Genomic DNA, 16,750 nt, shown 5'->3' on the forward strand with positions numbered 1-16,750 from the left:
ATGCCTACGTGATGAGATGAAGTGAGGTGAATGACACAGGCATTGTGGCATAGCATTAGGCTACTACTGACCTTCTGACAATGTCAGAAGGAAGATCACCTACTTCCTGACCGCGGCTGACCATGGCTAAACGAAACCACAGAAAGCAAAACTGTGGATTAAGCTGGGGGGGCAGATGGCGGAAGGAATATTGTATTACTAAGGAGGAATTCAAAATAGGGTTTTTCAGGATACTCCATAATTACTACTGACTATGATGTTTCTTTTGGGGGAGATGAAAATGTTCTGAAATTAAGAGAGTAGGGTAGGGCGAGGTTGTACAGCCTTGTGAATTCACTAAAACCAATAAACTGTACACTTTTAAAGGGTGAAATTTCTGTAATGTAAATTGTATCTGAATTTTTAGAAATTTCTTCCTGTCAATCTTCTTCACTCAAAATAGCCTTCTGGGAAATGTGCTGGTCAGTTTCACTAAATGACACTTCAGAGATGGGCAAATTAGCTTAGACCAAGTCCTCTCACTGCAAACCCCCATGGAAACCTAGAGGTGGCCAGGTCAGTACATTTTAGGTAAGTTCAGACAACACTACAACATGCACAGCTGGCCAAGAGAAAGAGCAGTCAAGGTAGAAGAGTCTTACCTAGAGAAGCCATTTTCCTTCTCTTTTTTTATTTTTGCATCCCCAGAGGCTCTAACCTGAAAATAAGAGTAACTGATTAGTACCTTGAAGGGACTAAAGAAAAAGCCTTCCTCTCATTTGAGAACATCTGGCCTCAATTCTTGGAGCATCTTGTTCGCAGACTTACTCGTATTATTAGCAAAACTGAACAAGTGAAGCAAAGGTCTTGACATTTCCCTAAGACTCGTTTTTTACAGTTCTTCAGGGTGAATTATCCAATTTACTGAGAAGTGTTTCCCCTCAAAATGGCAGCTTTTTACCTTTAAATGATGGCAGGTCCCCCTCCCTCAATAAATATATTCTATCTCTCAAGGACTTGCCCTTGGCAGTGCAGAGAAAATAAAAAACAAAACAAAACGGAATAGTCTGTTTCCTGCCTTCTCTGATTTAGGCAAAGTACATTCACATTCCCCCTCCTTTCCCAGACACTTGGTCTTTCAAAAATCTTCAGACATACAAAAGGATACATACATATATGTATGCACATGTACGTACACACACACACACACACACACACACACACACACACAAATATGGTATCTCTGGAAGAATACAAAAAAATAGTCAGTATAGTGGCTGCTTCCAGAAAGAGAAAGATAAAGGACAATGAGCAAGGGGTAAAAGGAAGGTGTAACTTCCTTTTCTTTTCTTTTCTTTTTTTTAACTCACGACTCTGAGATCAAGACCTCAGCTGAGATCAAGAGTCAGATGCTTAACTGACTGAGCCACCCAGGCGCCCCAAGGAAGGTGTAATTTTCATTACATTCCCTATTTCATATTGCCTGAATTTACCAAGTATCAAAATCACTTTCTTAGAAACTAAATTAAAAACATTTTTTATTTTTATTTTTTTTTAAGATTAAAAAATTTTTAAAGTTTTTTATTTATGTAAGCAACGTCCACACCCAACTTGGGGCTCAAACTCATGACCCTGAGATCAAGAATCACACAGGCTCTTCTGACTGAGCCAGCGAGGTACCTCAAAACAATTTTTTTTTAAAGTCTACACACCATACCCCTCATTTGCAGCCAGATAAGCCTAGAGATTTTGAGAAGGCTTATACTAGTTATGCCGGAACCAAAAGCCACAAAAGCACCACCATCACTAAGTTTCCACTCAGGAAGGACCTCATTCAACAGAAGACCAACATGGCCCTAGGCCTTCTCCCAAAACCAGAATCTTCCCCATAAAAGAACACTGGCATTTCCAGAAACCTTACATTCTTAATTTACCCATTTGCCATTTAAAGTAAGTTAATGATATGGATAGATCTGATCTTGTGAAATCCAGTGGTAAAGGGCTTTGGTTTTCATAGTTTAAGACTATGACTGATGCTTAAGTCTCCTGACAGAGACCTTTTCACTCAAAGTCCAAGAGATCTTACTGTGCAGTGAGGGTACTTTTATTACTTGCTTTTGAAGATAAAGAAAATGAAAAGTGAAACCCACAGCTCTTCCTTCCCCACTGGAAAATTCTGTACCTTCTCCTCCTTTCGTTTTTCCTTGTCTCTGTCTTTATGTTTGTCTTTATGCTTTTCTGAACTTCCATCTTTGTGTTTGGTTTTCTCCTTCTCTTTGTGTTTCTTTTCAGAATCTTTATGTTCGCTGTAAAAAATTTAAAAAAAATTTTTTTAAAAAGACACAAAGAGTTAGCCCAGAGCAGGGACCACAAGGGTTTATTTCACAAGATCAACTCACAAGATAGCCTAGGATAACATGAAACCATGGAAACTTACAATGCTTTAAATAAACAGTCCTGACAGAGGTTCAAGTAGAGGCTCTTGGCAACGGGACTTTATCTTGTCTGATGTTTTTATTTTTTCGAAGGAGCAAAGGAACCAAATAGAGAAACGTAGTCATTCTAAACATACCAGGACTTTTTTTTAAGTGACTAAGAATATACAGCAAGCCCACTGTTTCTACAACATTCTACCAGCAAAAACTATGACGGATGAAAGCTCTAAACTGAGCATTCAAATCTGATGTGAGAAAGTAAAAGCAATTCACACACAAAAAATACATTTGGTGGCTCTGTGCAGTGAACAGCCCAACAACACAGTAGATGTTTCCTGCTAGCTTTAACTAGGAAAAGCTAGTTACTTCTAGATGGCGCTTATAAACCCTGGTTGGTCCTTCCTTCACAATAAGAAAAGACCTAGTTAAAGTAAAGACATGTCCTGCGCTAAACGTTTAAAAGCCTTGCTTTTAAAGGGGTTTGTGGACATACTGGTAAGCACTGTAAAGACACTATTCCTCTGGAAAACTGAATATGACATTAGAAAGCAAGAGCCATTAAAAAGGCTCAAATCCTAGGATCTAGCTCCTGGAAATTTCTCTTTGGAAAATAACATTACAAATGATGTTCATTTTGATGTTTTCCATAACAAAAAACAAGTAAGAGCTAACAAACAAAAACCACCAAGAAAGGACATACAACCTTAGTAAGGAACAAAATGGGGAACCTGTGATGTATCAAATCACACAGCTCTTATGCTATACTTTGTGAGCCCTATGAATATATATGGACAATGTTTACGGCCATGCATGGAGGAACGGGAATATATAAAGGGACTGCAACCATATAAAAGTGTGCATGTGGACAAAGACTAAAGAGGCAATAAGCAAAAATCACAAGCTATAGTTTAGGGTGGCAGAACACTGGAGAACTGTTTTCTTCAGTGCACTGGGCAGGCAGTTTAGGAACCTGTTCACTGCACCAACCGATATATTCCACAAGTTAACAAAAGGGCCTTGAATTCAAATGCTATGAACTGGGGAGCCCACCCCAGACGCAGGAGAACTGGCAGCAACCCCAGCTGACAGAGACAGGCCTATAGTCAGCATCAGTTCCTGCCTTTCCCGCCACCACAGACTGCATTTCCCATCTGTCACATTTAGCCTTTAGCCCAGAAAAAGTAGATTTTACCAGCAATGAGCTCATAAGTCTATGTCTATCTCATGGAGTTTGTTCTAAAGAGATTTCGCCAGCACAACTGGGTACATCAAAGGCAAAAAAGGGAGAAATAAATGATGGCAACCAGTTATGTGAGAGCCATAGAACGTAGATCAGAAAAGCATCTGCTGTCACACACATCTCTGTGCAAAAAAAGAGTCTCAACTCAAGATAGGCATTTGGGTAATAAGCAGAAGCAGGAGGACAGGGGGACTAGAAGAAACAGGACTACAGGTTTAGGAAGATTCAGGAACTGTCAGATGGAAAGAAAACAATGCCCACTTTCCCTTGTTTCTATACTCCTCCCTCTATGTTGCTCTCATTAGGACATTATTTAGATGTGCCACATAATGAAGCAACAGGTTTCTCCATGAGCAAACTTTTCCTGTTAACTCATGAGGGCTGTACCTAGTTCCAGCACCAAGTTTCCCAGCAGGCTTCTTGTTCTCAGTACAATTACAATGTCACTCTCCACTCAGTGTATTCTGGTAATCTGTTTTTACCAAAATGCAATGTTTTACCAAAAAATTATCCTGTACTTTGTAGAAAAATGGCTCCCAACTTCATTAGCACGCTTAGTTTCCAGTTCTCATTAAACTCTCCAGCTTTAGAATGACTGATGAAACAGCAAAGTTGCCGAGATTCCAACGGATTCTTCAGGAGTTTACACATATGAGATCATAGCTTACATGTATGAAATCCTATTACCAGTAAGGTGTGTGAGCTTACTATTCCATTACACAAGCATTGTACATTTTAAACATTAATTGTGGAAGGAATTAATGGTCATCTACACAATTTGGAACAATTACATCCACAATACTGATGGATAAATACCTCCCCACATAAACAGTAAGAAAGACTCCCACTTTATAAGAAAGCATTGTGCTTGGTGTTTTTATATACATTATTCCATTCAATCCTCACAACACTCTTGTGAGGAAGATTTTATTGTCCCCTTAGACCGATTTAGAAACAGTGGTTCAAAGTCTAATTCAAAGTTACAATGTTAGAAAGAAGGGAAGCTGGCATTTGGATTTAACTCAGTATTTCCATCTCCAAGTTCAGAGCACTTTCTGCTAAATCAGTACCATCACATGTCCATGAAACTGATACCTACCACTTAAAGTAGACTGGTGTTAGAGACAAATGCATGGCAAGTCTGAGATTTGACATATAAGGTCAAAACTTTATTTTACCATCAAGTATAAACTTTCTAGAACAAAGATCTTGGATATCTGAAATGATAAAACCTTTGGGATAGCTGCTCCTTATTTTGTCTTCCCATGAAACTATACACGGTTGAATCAGGAATCTAAGTTTAGGAATGCTCGATCTTCTTCTATGTTCTACCTTCCCCCATTCTCTTTCTTAATGAAAGCAATTCCTAGAAAGAACATTAGTCGGCTTCACTAGCAACTGGCTTTCTGGGGCACCTTCCTGTATACACAGTATTTTAAGTACATACACAGCCCTCGAGTTTTCAGCTTTGCTGTTCATTATCACACCAAACAGAGATCAGGGAAGAAGTCAGCAAATGACAAAGCAATGACAGTACCCAGGCCACCCCCAGGAAAGTGAAAAAAGTCAATGATACTTCCTCTGCCTACTAACCAGAAAGAAATCTATTCAGGAAATTCAAAGTTCCTGCTAGAGTAGTAACCCTTTATAGGTCATAATTAGTCAGAGACCAGAATGAGACGGAACTATCAATGTGCCTTTCCAAAGGAAACCAGTCTCCTCTATTCCCAACTGTTCAGATAAAAGAGAGCAGGTATGGATTTTTATGTATTAAGCGAGTTCAGATGATTCGGGACTGAGGACATCTCGTGGCACAAGGCATCCCACTGTAGACTTAAAAAACTGGGTTTATGAAGTCCTGAACAAGATACTAACAAGTGTACTTGTCAAATGCGTTCCTGTCCCTGCCTCCAGAAATAGAGCACAGAGTACTGGGAGTCCTACCCCCTCATCCATAACTCCCATACTAGCAGGAGGGCTGGCAGAGAGCAAGACCCAATGTCAGTCTTTCCTAGAAAATCTACCTGAAGTAAGTAGCAAATGCATTTGGGGGACAAAGTACTGTGACACAGAACCATGTCTAAGGCTGTGCACCATGGAAGGTTAGAGGCAGGATTTGGCCAGTGGTAGAAAATAGAGCCAATTTGGGATCAGTTAGATTGACTAATCATCATCATTTGGGATTTCCTAAAGTGTACCTCTTTTTCCAAAAGGCTTAAAACTAGTTTGACTTTCATGGTGGCTTAAAGAGCAGCATCTTTTCCACTGATAACGAGTTGACATAAAGTCTGACCAAGGCAGAAGAGGAGTTCGTATGTTGACTGTTTGTTTTAAGAGATGTTACCCTCTTCTTTATACTGATCCTGCCACTTTTCCATACATAATAGACACAATATGTCAAAGTCACAAAATAAGCTTCAGTACAACTGAAGGCTACAATACTGGCCAGTTCAGAGGCAGTGCACAGATGACTGAAGCACTAGAAAAGCTTCAGTGGGGCTGCAGAAGAAGAATAAACCAGAAGAAAGGCTTACTACCACCCACAGGAAGAAACCCAAATATCTGAAGAAAAAATATATTTTGAGGTGCCTGGTGGCTCAGATGGTTAAGCATCTACCTTTAGCCCAGGTTATGGTCCCAGGGTCCTGGGATAAAGCCCTGTGTCAGGCTCCCTGCTCAGCAGGGAGTTGGCTTCTACCCTCCCCCACTCTGCTCATGCTCTCTCTCTCTCTCTCTCACTCACTCTCTCTCAAATAAATAAAATCTTTAAAAAAAAAAGAAGAAGAAGAAGAAGAAAAGAAGAAATACATTTTAAGAATGAGTGTAGTCTGGGATACACTGAAGGCCAAAATACAAATAGTAGCATTCCTAGAACCTCTGCAATGGTCACATTTTTGGATGAAATATGAATTTCATTGTTAGAACTCTAGGAGAGAAAATACCAACTACTGGCCAGGTTCAGAAGCTGACTTCTTGGCTCAGGGCTCAAGTCTGTCTGGGAATAAGATCCACCACACTAGCAGAGCCTGGACAAGCAAAAGTCAATGCCAAAGAGAACAAATGGAAAGATTCAAAGCCACATCTCCAGAGTGTTCATGCCTATCTTATGCTTCATTTAGCTAAATCCCACTGAGGAAAAAGGTAACCTATGCTATTTTTAAAGTCACAGTGAAACCTCTGATCTGTGACTTCTGCTGAGGCTGAGCAAACAAAGAAGGTTGACCAGGGTTCCTATAAGACATGAGGCAAGAGTGTAGAAGTAGGGAGATGGCAGTAGGAAGCTAGGAGGAAAAAGTATTCTCCTTTTGGCCTAGGAAGGCACTTGCTACCCCTTTAGGGGAAAAACAACAACAACAACTAACCTGTGTCTGATATTCTGGGAAGCTAGGATATTGGCCGTGGGAAACCATTTAAATCTATTAAGGAAAACAAAGACAGTCTTGTCCTCTATCACCAATAAAAATACTTAACAGATATTTGAATAGCATTAAGTGCCACACACCCTTCTAAACAGTTTAAAATCCTCATAACAAAACTCTGAGGTAAGTATTAGTATCTCCATTTTACAGATGTGGAAACAGACACAAGAAAGGTTAAGTAACTCATCCAAGGAAATACCTCTAATGAGCGGTAACAAGGATTTAAGCTCAGGCAACCTAGCTCCAGAGTCATGCACTTGACCATTCTGTCACATGACTTCTCAACAAAACAAAAAAGAAACACTGCCAGAGATAGAAGGAGGCTTTCTATCTTCTGAGAATAAGACTTAGCCACTAATGGCTCTGAGAATAAACTCATCCCGCTACTGGCCCACTTCTCAGGGCAGCAGAGCCTAGCAGGGTCTAAACCAGTGGAAATCACAGGGGATTCCTATGCAAGAGGTTCAAGAGCTTTCAAGCTGTGGAGGGAGGAGAGATTCATGGCCCCTTCAAGAAAAGCAGGCAATTATGGCTTAAATAACATTTGCTAAATTAAAAATTCTAGGTAAATTCATAAGTTGTCTCTGGGAAAAGAACACAACAGTCAGTTCCTGAAAGGCTCTAAGAAATGAAGATTTCCTAATGCACATCACCATTACAGGTTACTAAACAAAATCACAAGAATTATGAAAACTTCGAGTGGAATGGAATTTTAGAAATTATTTATAGACCCCTCATGCAGTTGGTGGGTAAGTCCTCCATCTCCCTTTCTCAATTATTTTCAATGGCTTCTTGCTCCCTTCAGATTCAAGTCCCAACTTTGTGAAGTAACATTTAACAGTTTTGCCTCAACCTACTTTTTTGGGCCCCATATTCTATCCCACCTTCCGTTAACCCTGGGTCCACCTAACTGGATTCTTCCCAGAGCAAAGTACATTACAGAGTGTCCATGTTTTTGTATTGCTTTTCTCACTGTCTGGAAATCTTTCTAGCCATCACCTTCCCTTGTCAAGATCTTAACTATCTTTCAGTGGCTGGCTCAAATACCCTTTCTACCATGAACTCTTAAAAAAAAAAAAAAAAGATTATAGTTCAATATAATACAGCTAGATATAATTGAAAACTAGGGCTCCAAATTGGATGTTATCAATAGGTAACTACTAAATTAGATTCAAAGATTACCAAAATTGGCAGCTCTAATTTATCTGAATGATACTCTACCAGGATTTACGGTAATTACCACCACCATCATTTCAATTATTTAGTATGTTACTGTTTCCAAAGAGCTTTCATCTGCATAATTCCACTGAAGTCTCCCCAACAAACAAAAGCCGGACCAGACCAATACTGCTATCAACACTTGACCGAAACAGAAAACGAGACCCAGAAGTTAAACGGCTTGAATTAGGACACACAACTAGCAAAATATAGGACACAGTTAGTAAATGATAATACCTGGCCTCTCAACTTCTATTTTTGTGTGCTTTTTACTATATCACTTTGAGTCCCACGTGATGGTACTTAGTTTCCTCCTTTCTAAACTACCCAACTTCTCTACCTGCTCAGGTTAAGTGTCCATTTCTCTCCCCAGACACGTTGATATAGGGATGTGCAGATAAATGAAAGGCTTTGGCAAATAGCTCACAAATAAGGGAGCAAAAATGTCTTTTAAATTTGATTCTATTAAGAAAAACTTCCCCTGAGAACTGGCTGCTTAATTCCAGTGCATTTTTCTAGGATCCTACATTCTCTCAATTCTAATTCAGGTAGAATTTGGAACTGAAAGGAAAGCAGAAACCAAAAGCATCCTTATCCTCAGACGTTTCTCGCACTGACTGTACAGATTAGCACTGCCAACATGGCTGGAAAAGCACTTCCCTTACTGTTTCACAGCAGTGCTTTTCTGTCTTCCCTGGCTTTCCACACATTTGTCACTCCAGCCTGAGTGCCAGGCTTACAATTGGCAAGAGACACACAGTCAAAAACTAGCGCGGGGGGGGGGGGGACTAGCAGGAAGAATCTTGTTTTTCACATATGAAGTCCTTTATTTCTAAAACCAACCTCCCCACAATTGCTTTTAATAATGTTGTTTATATAAGGTTTAGTACTGAAGATAATTTATGGCTAAGAATGCAATTTTTCAAGAAGAGTATCTGGTTAAGATCCTACAAGCGAAGCTCAGTGATTCCTAAGCATCTAGAAAGAATATTCCTTTTGTTTTGTTTGGGAGGCTTTATGTATTTTTTAAAAGGACCTGAAGTACTAGATATTAATGCTAACAGAAAGAAGCAATGTCAAATACTAGAGACAAATACTAGAAAAAATTGTTTTTATTTGACTTTGGAAACTCTTCCTGCAATATTACAGGCCAAAAAGGCAATAGTCGGAGATGGGGTTTTCACGGGGTCAGAATTTAATGAGACTATTGCCAAAAACTTCAGGGACTCAGGGCCCGAAGAGAAACAGGCAGTGCCTGAAAGGATCTGGCATTTTATTTTTTTTATTTTTTATTTTTTTTTTAAAGGTTTTATTTATTTATTTGACAGAGATAGAGACAGCCAGCGAGAGAGGGAACACAAGCAGGGGGAGTGGGAGAGGAAGAAGCAGGCTCATAGAGGAGGAGCCTGATGTGGGGCTCGATCCCGCAACGCCGGGATCACGCCCTGAGCCGAAGGCAGACACCCAACCGCTATGCCACCCAGGCGCCCCGGATCTGGCATTTTAAAATCTGAGCTGCCAACTACATGCATATGAGAAGGTGGTGCTTGCATTTACACAGTTTAGCTACACAACTAACCTTTCTTAGGGAAGATTTTTTTCTTTTTACTGAAAGGAATAACAAGCCCTGGTCTCTCATCCTTGCCCTGCTAACACACCACCATGTGACTTCAGGCATGTCACTTCGGACTCCTGACCACACAAAGAGATAAGACGGAATGATCTTTTAATACCCTCTCCCTTATTGTGTACCTTAAGTAAGAACAATGCAGGAGAAAGTATATGAATAAGATGGGATATCTTGAGGGATGGGTCCATATCCCATTCTCTCTCAGCAGAAAGGTTAGTTTCCCATTCTCTGACATTCTAAGTATGCAGCACATGTTACTATGTGGGAGAAAGAAGCCTCCTGGATTTGTGTCCTAAGTGTAGCCTGAGAAATGACGGATGCTAATATACTAGCAGAGGAGGAAAGACATGGAAACACATTAGTATAAAACCTGTTTTCTTGTAATAACAACAAAATCATGCCAGATTGATTAACAAATACTGGAATAAAATGAAGCATTTTTTTTAAAAAAGATTTTATTTAATTTGAGAGAGAGAGAGAGAGAGAGAGAGCATGAGTGGGGGGAGGAACAGAGGGAGACAGAGAAGCAGACTCCCCCGAGCAGGGAGCCTGACACACCGCTTAATCCTGGTACTTCAGGATCACACCCTGAATCGATGTAAGACACTTAACACACTGAGCTACACAGGCGCCTCTAAAAATAAGCATTTTTTTCAGAGAACATATTAAACCTTAAATATCGTGGGCTCCTCAGGGGTGACTGAACAATGGTCAAAGTTTCTTTAATCTGCTACAGAAGGAAAATGAAGAAGCCCAAAACTACTAGAAGATCAGAAGTCACTTAAAAAGGAACACAGTGTATAGGATTGTATTGAAATATAGATATATGGGGCGCCTGGGTGGCTCAGTCGTTAAGCGTCTGCCTTCGGCTCAGGGCGTGATCCCGGCGTTCTGGGATCGAGCCCCACATCAGGCTCCTCTACTGGGAGCCTGCTTCTTCCTCTCCCACTCCCCCTGACTGTGTTCCCTCTCTCACTGGCTGTTTCTCTGTCAAATAAATAAATAAAATCTTAAAAAAAAATGAAATATAGATATATAACCAATACACTTGTTTGTTGCAATATCAGCAGAGGTCAAAACAGGAAGTATTTAAAAGTCTGTTTACAACACATCATCTGGTTAAACTGTCTTAAACTTACTCACATGTGAATTAGAGATTCAGGGCTAGACTTAGTCATATGTAAACAGCAACCCAGGCCAGGTTTTTCCAATGCCTCTTGGCAAACAGGTTATTATTTCTTAAGTATTCTGATTAGAAATGAAGAAAATACTAAAAGGCACAAAATTGTGTTAGAACAAATTCCTGCATTTGCCTATGCTATAATCTTAGAAAAGTATGCTTGATAAAGGTACAAAATACCACCTCCTAGTATTTGTGAAACAGTTCACAGTTAAAGAGCTTTTATACTGACTTTTTTACTGACTCCCTTAGGTCCCCTCTGAAGCATGTATTCATTGCGAAAATATGCGCGAACCTAACCTAAGCTGATGGACCAAGATGAGGCTTTCTTCTAGATGAAGGTGATTAAGCTACAACGGGACCTTCCAAGAAAAATGACACCAAAACCATATCCTTTATTTTTGGTAAAACAGAGCAGGACCTAACTGATATCCCAAAGTCTTTTACACCACTTCTACCTAATCTTTTCTCTCAGAATGATAAATTTTGGTTGGTAAGGGGCGCCTGGGTGGCTCAGTCGTTAAGCGTCTCCCTTTGGCTCAGGGCGTGATCCTGGCATTATGGCATCGAGCCCCACATCGGGCTCCTCCACTGGGAGCCTGCTTCTTCCTCTCCCACTCCCCCTGCTTGTGTCTCCTCTCTGGCTGTCTCGCTCTCTGTCAAATAAATAAATAAAACCTTAAAAAAAATTTTTTTTTGTTGGTGAAATCAGATGTGCCAGAGAAATTTAAAAGTTTATGTTTTAAATATTAACCTTTATTTTTTGTAAAGTTTTTTTGGGGACAGATTCATGACAACATAGATATTAGCATTTCTTTATAAGCATTTTCCTCGGGTGATGAAGTTCTTCATGGTCAAAGATTACCTCATTTTTTTGGTACTTCACATCAACCAGCACAGAATAAACACGGCAGGCAGAATAAAAGTACTTGTTTGACATGATCCAGCAATTCTACTCCTAAGTATTTACCCAAAGAACTGAAAGCAGAGACGCAAACAAATACTTGTACACCCATGTTCACAGCAGTGCTATTCATGATAGCCAAAAAATGGAAACAACCCATGGATCCGTCAACACACCAAGAGATTTTTTAAATGTGGTGTAGACACACAATGGGAATATTATTCAGCCATAAAAGAGGAATGGAATCCTGATATGCAACAACGTGGATAAACCTTGAAAACCGTAAGGGAAATAAGCCAGACACAAAAAAGGATAAATATTTTGTGATTTCACTTACATTAGATACTAGAAGAGGTAAATTCATAGAGACAGAAAGTAGACTAGAAGGTGCCAAGGGATGGGGGGGGGTGGGAGGAGAATGGGAAGGTATTGTTTAATGGGCTCGGAGACTATTTGGGATGATGAAAAATTTCTGAAGATGGACACTGGTGATGGTTGTACAATACCGTGAATATACTTAGTGCCACTTCAAAATGGCAAAACAAACAAACAAAACAACAAAAACCCCAGCAAAACACGTTATGTATATTTTACCAAAAACAGTAAAAACTTGTTTGCAAAATAGGATGGCCAAGGGAAACAATTCTGTACGTTAAGACTACATGAAAAGAAGACAGAAGATGGTAATTAGTGTACCCACAGGTCATCCACTCACTTATTTAATACATATAGATTAGTTAAGTGCCAGCTATCTGCCAGATACCATACTAAGCCTTGAGAATGTAAAATGAATGAAACAGACTTCAACTCTGCTCTCAGAGACCTTAAGAGTCTAAAGAGGAATACAGAGAAGTAAAGAGATAATCACAACACCAATGCAACTTGACAATTACTATGATAAGAATATATTCAAGGTGCCAGAGAACACACACAAGTGGCACTCAAAATGAGGGGGTGGGCAGAAAGGACACCTGAAAGAAGTCAAGTCTAAGCTGCAACAAAAAGGATGATATTAAGAGGGCAACAGAGTACTCCAGAACCAGTAATAGCATGTTTAAAGGCCTGGGGGTATCAGAAAACATGTTGTGTCTGAGGAACTGAGAAGTTCCACGAGACTGGATATGGAATATGAGAGAAGTGTCAATGGCAAGAGAGGTAGCAGAAAGAAAGACCCAACGACAGAGAATTGCTATGTGCACTGGAAGGAGGAGATGAGAAAGGTGGCCAGAAAGGTGGAAAAGGACAGAGGCATGAAAAGCAAGGGAAATGGTTTTAAGGAGGGCTGGGCCCAGAAAATGGAGTAGAGAGGCAAATGTTCCATGTGCCAAAAATCCGTATTCTGCTGTTCTGAGTGGAATATTCTATAAATGTCATCCAAACAAGTTAGTTGGTGATGTTCAAGTCTTCTGCATCGTAATGATTTTCTCTCTGCTTATACTGTCAATTGAGAAAGAGGCAGTAAAATTTGACCGTAAATATAAATTGTCTATTTCTCTTTGTAGTTCTATCAGTTTATACTTCATGTATTTTAAGGCTCTGATATTAGTATATAAACATTTATAATTGTTATGTCCTCCTAACGGGTTCCTTTTTATCTTTATGAAATGAACTTCTTTATTCTTGGCAATATTCTTTACTCTCAAATCTACTTTGGTAGATATGAATATGGGCTGAAGAACTATAAACTGGAGAAGAAAAGATACATGTGAACTGAGACTGGTTTCAACTACTGGCATTAAATTCACCAGAGTAATGAAAATGGAAACTAGATGATCGAGTGGTAAGAAATGAGTGAGTGGTGAGGGGAAAAAAGACCACAGGAGTGGTAGATGATACATAAAGTAATGTCCCCACTAGAGAAAATCTGATTATTTTAATGATTCACAAAGACTTATTCATAAAAAGAATTCATTAGAAATATCTTAAAATTTTTAATGGTTCATAAAAAGAACAGACTTAGAAAGCAATTCTCACTTTTAACTTGTCTGTAGACAATAAGCCAAGCTAATGAAGCAGTTCTAAGAGACTCTAGGCTGGAGGCACTTGTTCAAATGCAAGACTGATCTTTACATTCCCTTTTAACAAAACTTAGGCCACTCTAGGAATAACAGATAGCATTCTCCCCAACAACCACCTTTAACTCAAAATGGAAGCATTAAGTCCTTATTTTCAACAAGGGGTCCCATATCCAAAGATACCCTAAGTCTTTGGGTTTAACCACTTGCTTCCTACAGCAAAAAATGGGAGCAAAACAAAGAAGAAAACATCTTTCTGAGGCCTGAATCCCAGGGCAGCACTACTGAGTTTCATTTATATTGGTGGTCATTGGCTTCTGTGAGAGCTGAACACTTCTGATAATCTGATGAAACTAAGAATGCTCTCTCCAGAAAAATCTCATATACCCAACCTTTTGCCTATGATTTTAGGAGCTCAAAGATCATAGAAGCCCAAGGTAAGAATTTTTAATTTATACCCGTTAAAGTACAGAAAGAATAAAAATATATACATATATCCAGTCACCAATCCAGTCATCTTTTCTCAAGGCAAGTTCTATGGATATCATATGTTACAATCAATCCATAGCTGACTTAGTTAAAAATTATATATATGTATTTTTTTGTGAGGGAGACAGGCAGAGAAAGGAGAGAGAGAATCTTAAGCAGGCTCCACGCCCAGCACAGAGCCCAAAGCGGGGCTCGATCTCACAATCCTGAAATCATGACCTGAGATGAAACCAAGTATCAGACCCTAAACCAACTGAGCCACCCAGGTGGCCCCCCCCAAATTTTACTTTTTTAAAAAAATTTATTTATTTATTTGAGAGAGAGAGAGTGAGAAAGCATGAGTGGGGAGAAGAGCAGAGGGAGAAGGAAAAGCAGAATCCCTGCTGAACAGGGAGCCCTGAGATCATGATCTGAGCTGAAGGTAGACGCTTAAGCTACTGAGCCACCAGGCACCTCCCCCCACCAATTTTATTTTTAATGAGCTACATATTGAAAGAAAATTAATCATACTTGCTTTGTACATCTTGTTCTGAACAACAGCATCCCCAGTAAGGCCTGAATTATCAAGTTTATACTCTTAGCAACTCTGGAATCAAATACAGACTCTGCTATCCATGCTATTTACCTGTGTCTCAAGTTCAGTCCTATTCCAGGTGAGCCAAGCCAGTCAACCCACTGCCAAATGATGAGGGACTTGCTGGTTTAACCCTTACCTGTTGCTGTGTTTGGACTTTTCTCGGTCCTTCTCCTTGTCTTTCTTGTGCTCTTTGTGCCGGTGTTCTCGATCTTTGTGTTTATCTTTGTGTTTATGAGAATCTGCAACCGTAAGAGATGAGTCAGTTAAGAGGAGTCATGAGCTATCTCCTACTCACCTACCTTGACAAACTGGTCAAAAAGCACAGGACTCAAATGGCAAGGTAGCCATAAGAGAACATTCCACTGGATGGAAAGGTTTCACAAAGCCACTCAGACAAGGCATTCCATTACCCTGCCTCTAAAACCAAGACAAGTGTTACAAACATGAAGGGGAAAGGGGAATTAATTCTACTGTAAAAGGAAGCAACAGTTTAGCATTCTTCTCCCTAGATCTGGTACTACTGAGACTAAATCATAAATGATACAAAAGGATAAATCTTGGGCACCTGGGTGGCACAGCGGTTAAGCGTCTGCCTTCGGCTCAGGGCGTGATCCCGGCGTTCCGGGATCGAGCCCCACATCAGGGCTCCTCTGCTATGAGCCTGCTTCTTTCTCCCACTCCCCCTGCTTGTGTTCCCTCTCTCGCTGGCTGTCTCTATCTCTGTCAAATGAATAAATAAATAAAAATCTAAAAAAAAAAAAAAATTAAAAAAAAAAAGGATAAATCTTGAACACTGACTCTCAAGGTCAAATGGTTATCTATGTAAGTTCTGGAAAAATCCAAACCTCGAGATATTTTTTAAAAAGATATGTTTTTATTTATTTTTAAAAGATTTTATTTATTATTTATTTGACAGAGAGAGAACGTGAGCAAACACAAGCAGAGGGAGAGGGAGAACCAGGCTCCCCGCTGAGCAGGGAGCCCGATGCAGGGCTCAATCCCAGGACACTGGGATCATGACCTGAGCCGAAGGCAGACGCCTAATGGACTGAGCCACCCAGGCACCCTAAGAGATATGTTTTTTAATCAACTATAATAAAGTATAATTTCTATGCAGTAAAATATATACATTTCAAAGATACATCACCCAAGAAAGTTTCCCTTATGCCATCCCCAGTCAATCCCAATTTTTCACCCCCACACAAAGCAACCAATAATTTGCTAGCACCGTAGATTAGATTATGCCCAAAGCTTTATATAAATGAAATCCTACGGGATTCACTCTTGTGTCTGACTTCTTAGCATGTTATTTTTGACATTCATCCATGCTGCTGGATGTATCAGTAGTTGGTTAAGATTTTACAGCTGAGTAGAATCCCACTGTTATGGATATACTGCAATTTACTTATCCATTCACTTGTTGACATACATTTGAGTCGTTTCTAGGCATTGGTTATTATGAATAAATCTGCTATGAACACTCAGATACAAGTCTTTGTGTAGACATGTTTTCATTTCTTTTTGGTACATACCTAGTAATGAAATCACTGGGTCATTTGGTAAGTGTAACTTTAACTTTATACAAAACTGCCAAACTGTTTTCCAAAATGGTTGTACTATGATACATTCCCACCAAAATGCGGTTAGATTTCCAACTGCTATAA

The 16,750-nt window shown here is 39.7% G+C and overlaps 1 protein-coding gene across 1 annotated transcript in view; it reads right to left on the reverse strand.

Annotated features, from left to right (window-relative positions):
* Positions 1-16,750, reverse strand: part of TOP1 (DNA topoisomerase I) — an 89,502-nt gene that overhangs the window by 41,440 nt on the left and 31,312 nt on the right. Inside the window, exons 3-5 of the mRNA XM_034641620.1 lie at positions 15,223-15,325; positions 2,162-2,285; positions 642-697 (exon numbers count right to left, since the gene is read on the reverse strand). Of these exons, the coding sequence (XP_034497511.1) occupies positions 642-697; positions 2,162-2,285; positions 15,223-15,325 (283 nt within the window). The remainder of the gene's footprint in view (positions 1-641; positions 698-2,161; positions 2,286-15,222; positions 15,326-16,750) is intronic.

This window comes from Ailuropoda melanoleuca, chromosome 13, assembly GCF_002007445.2.
Source record: "Ailuropoda melanoleuca isolate Jingjing chromosome 13, ASM200744v2, whole genome shotgun sequence".
NCBI classification, from domain to species: Eukaryota; Metazoa; Chordata; class Mammalia; order Carnivora; family Ursidae; genus Ailuropoda; species Ailuropoda melanoleuca.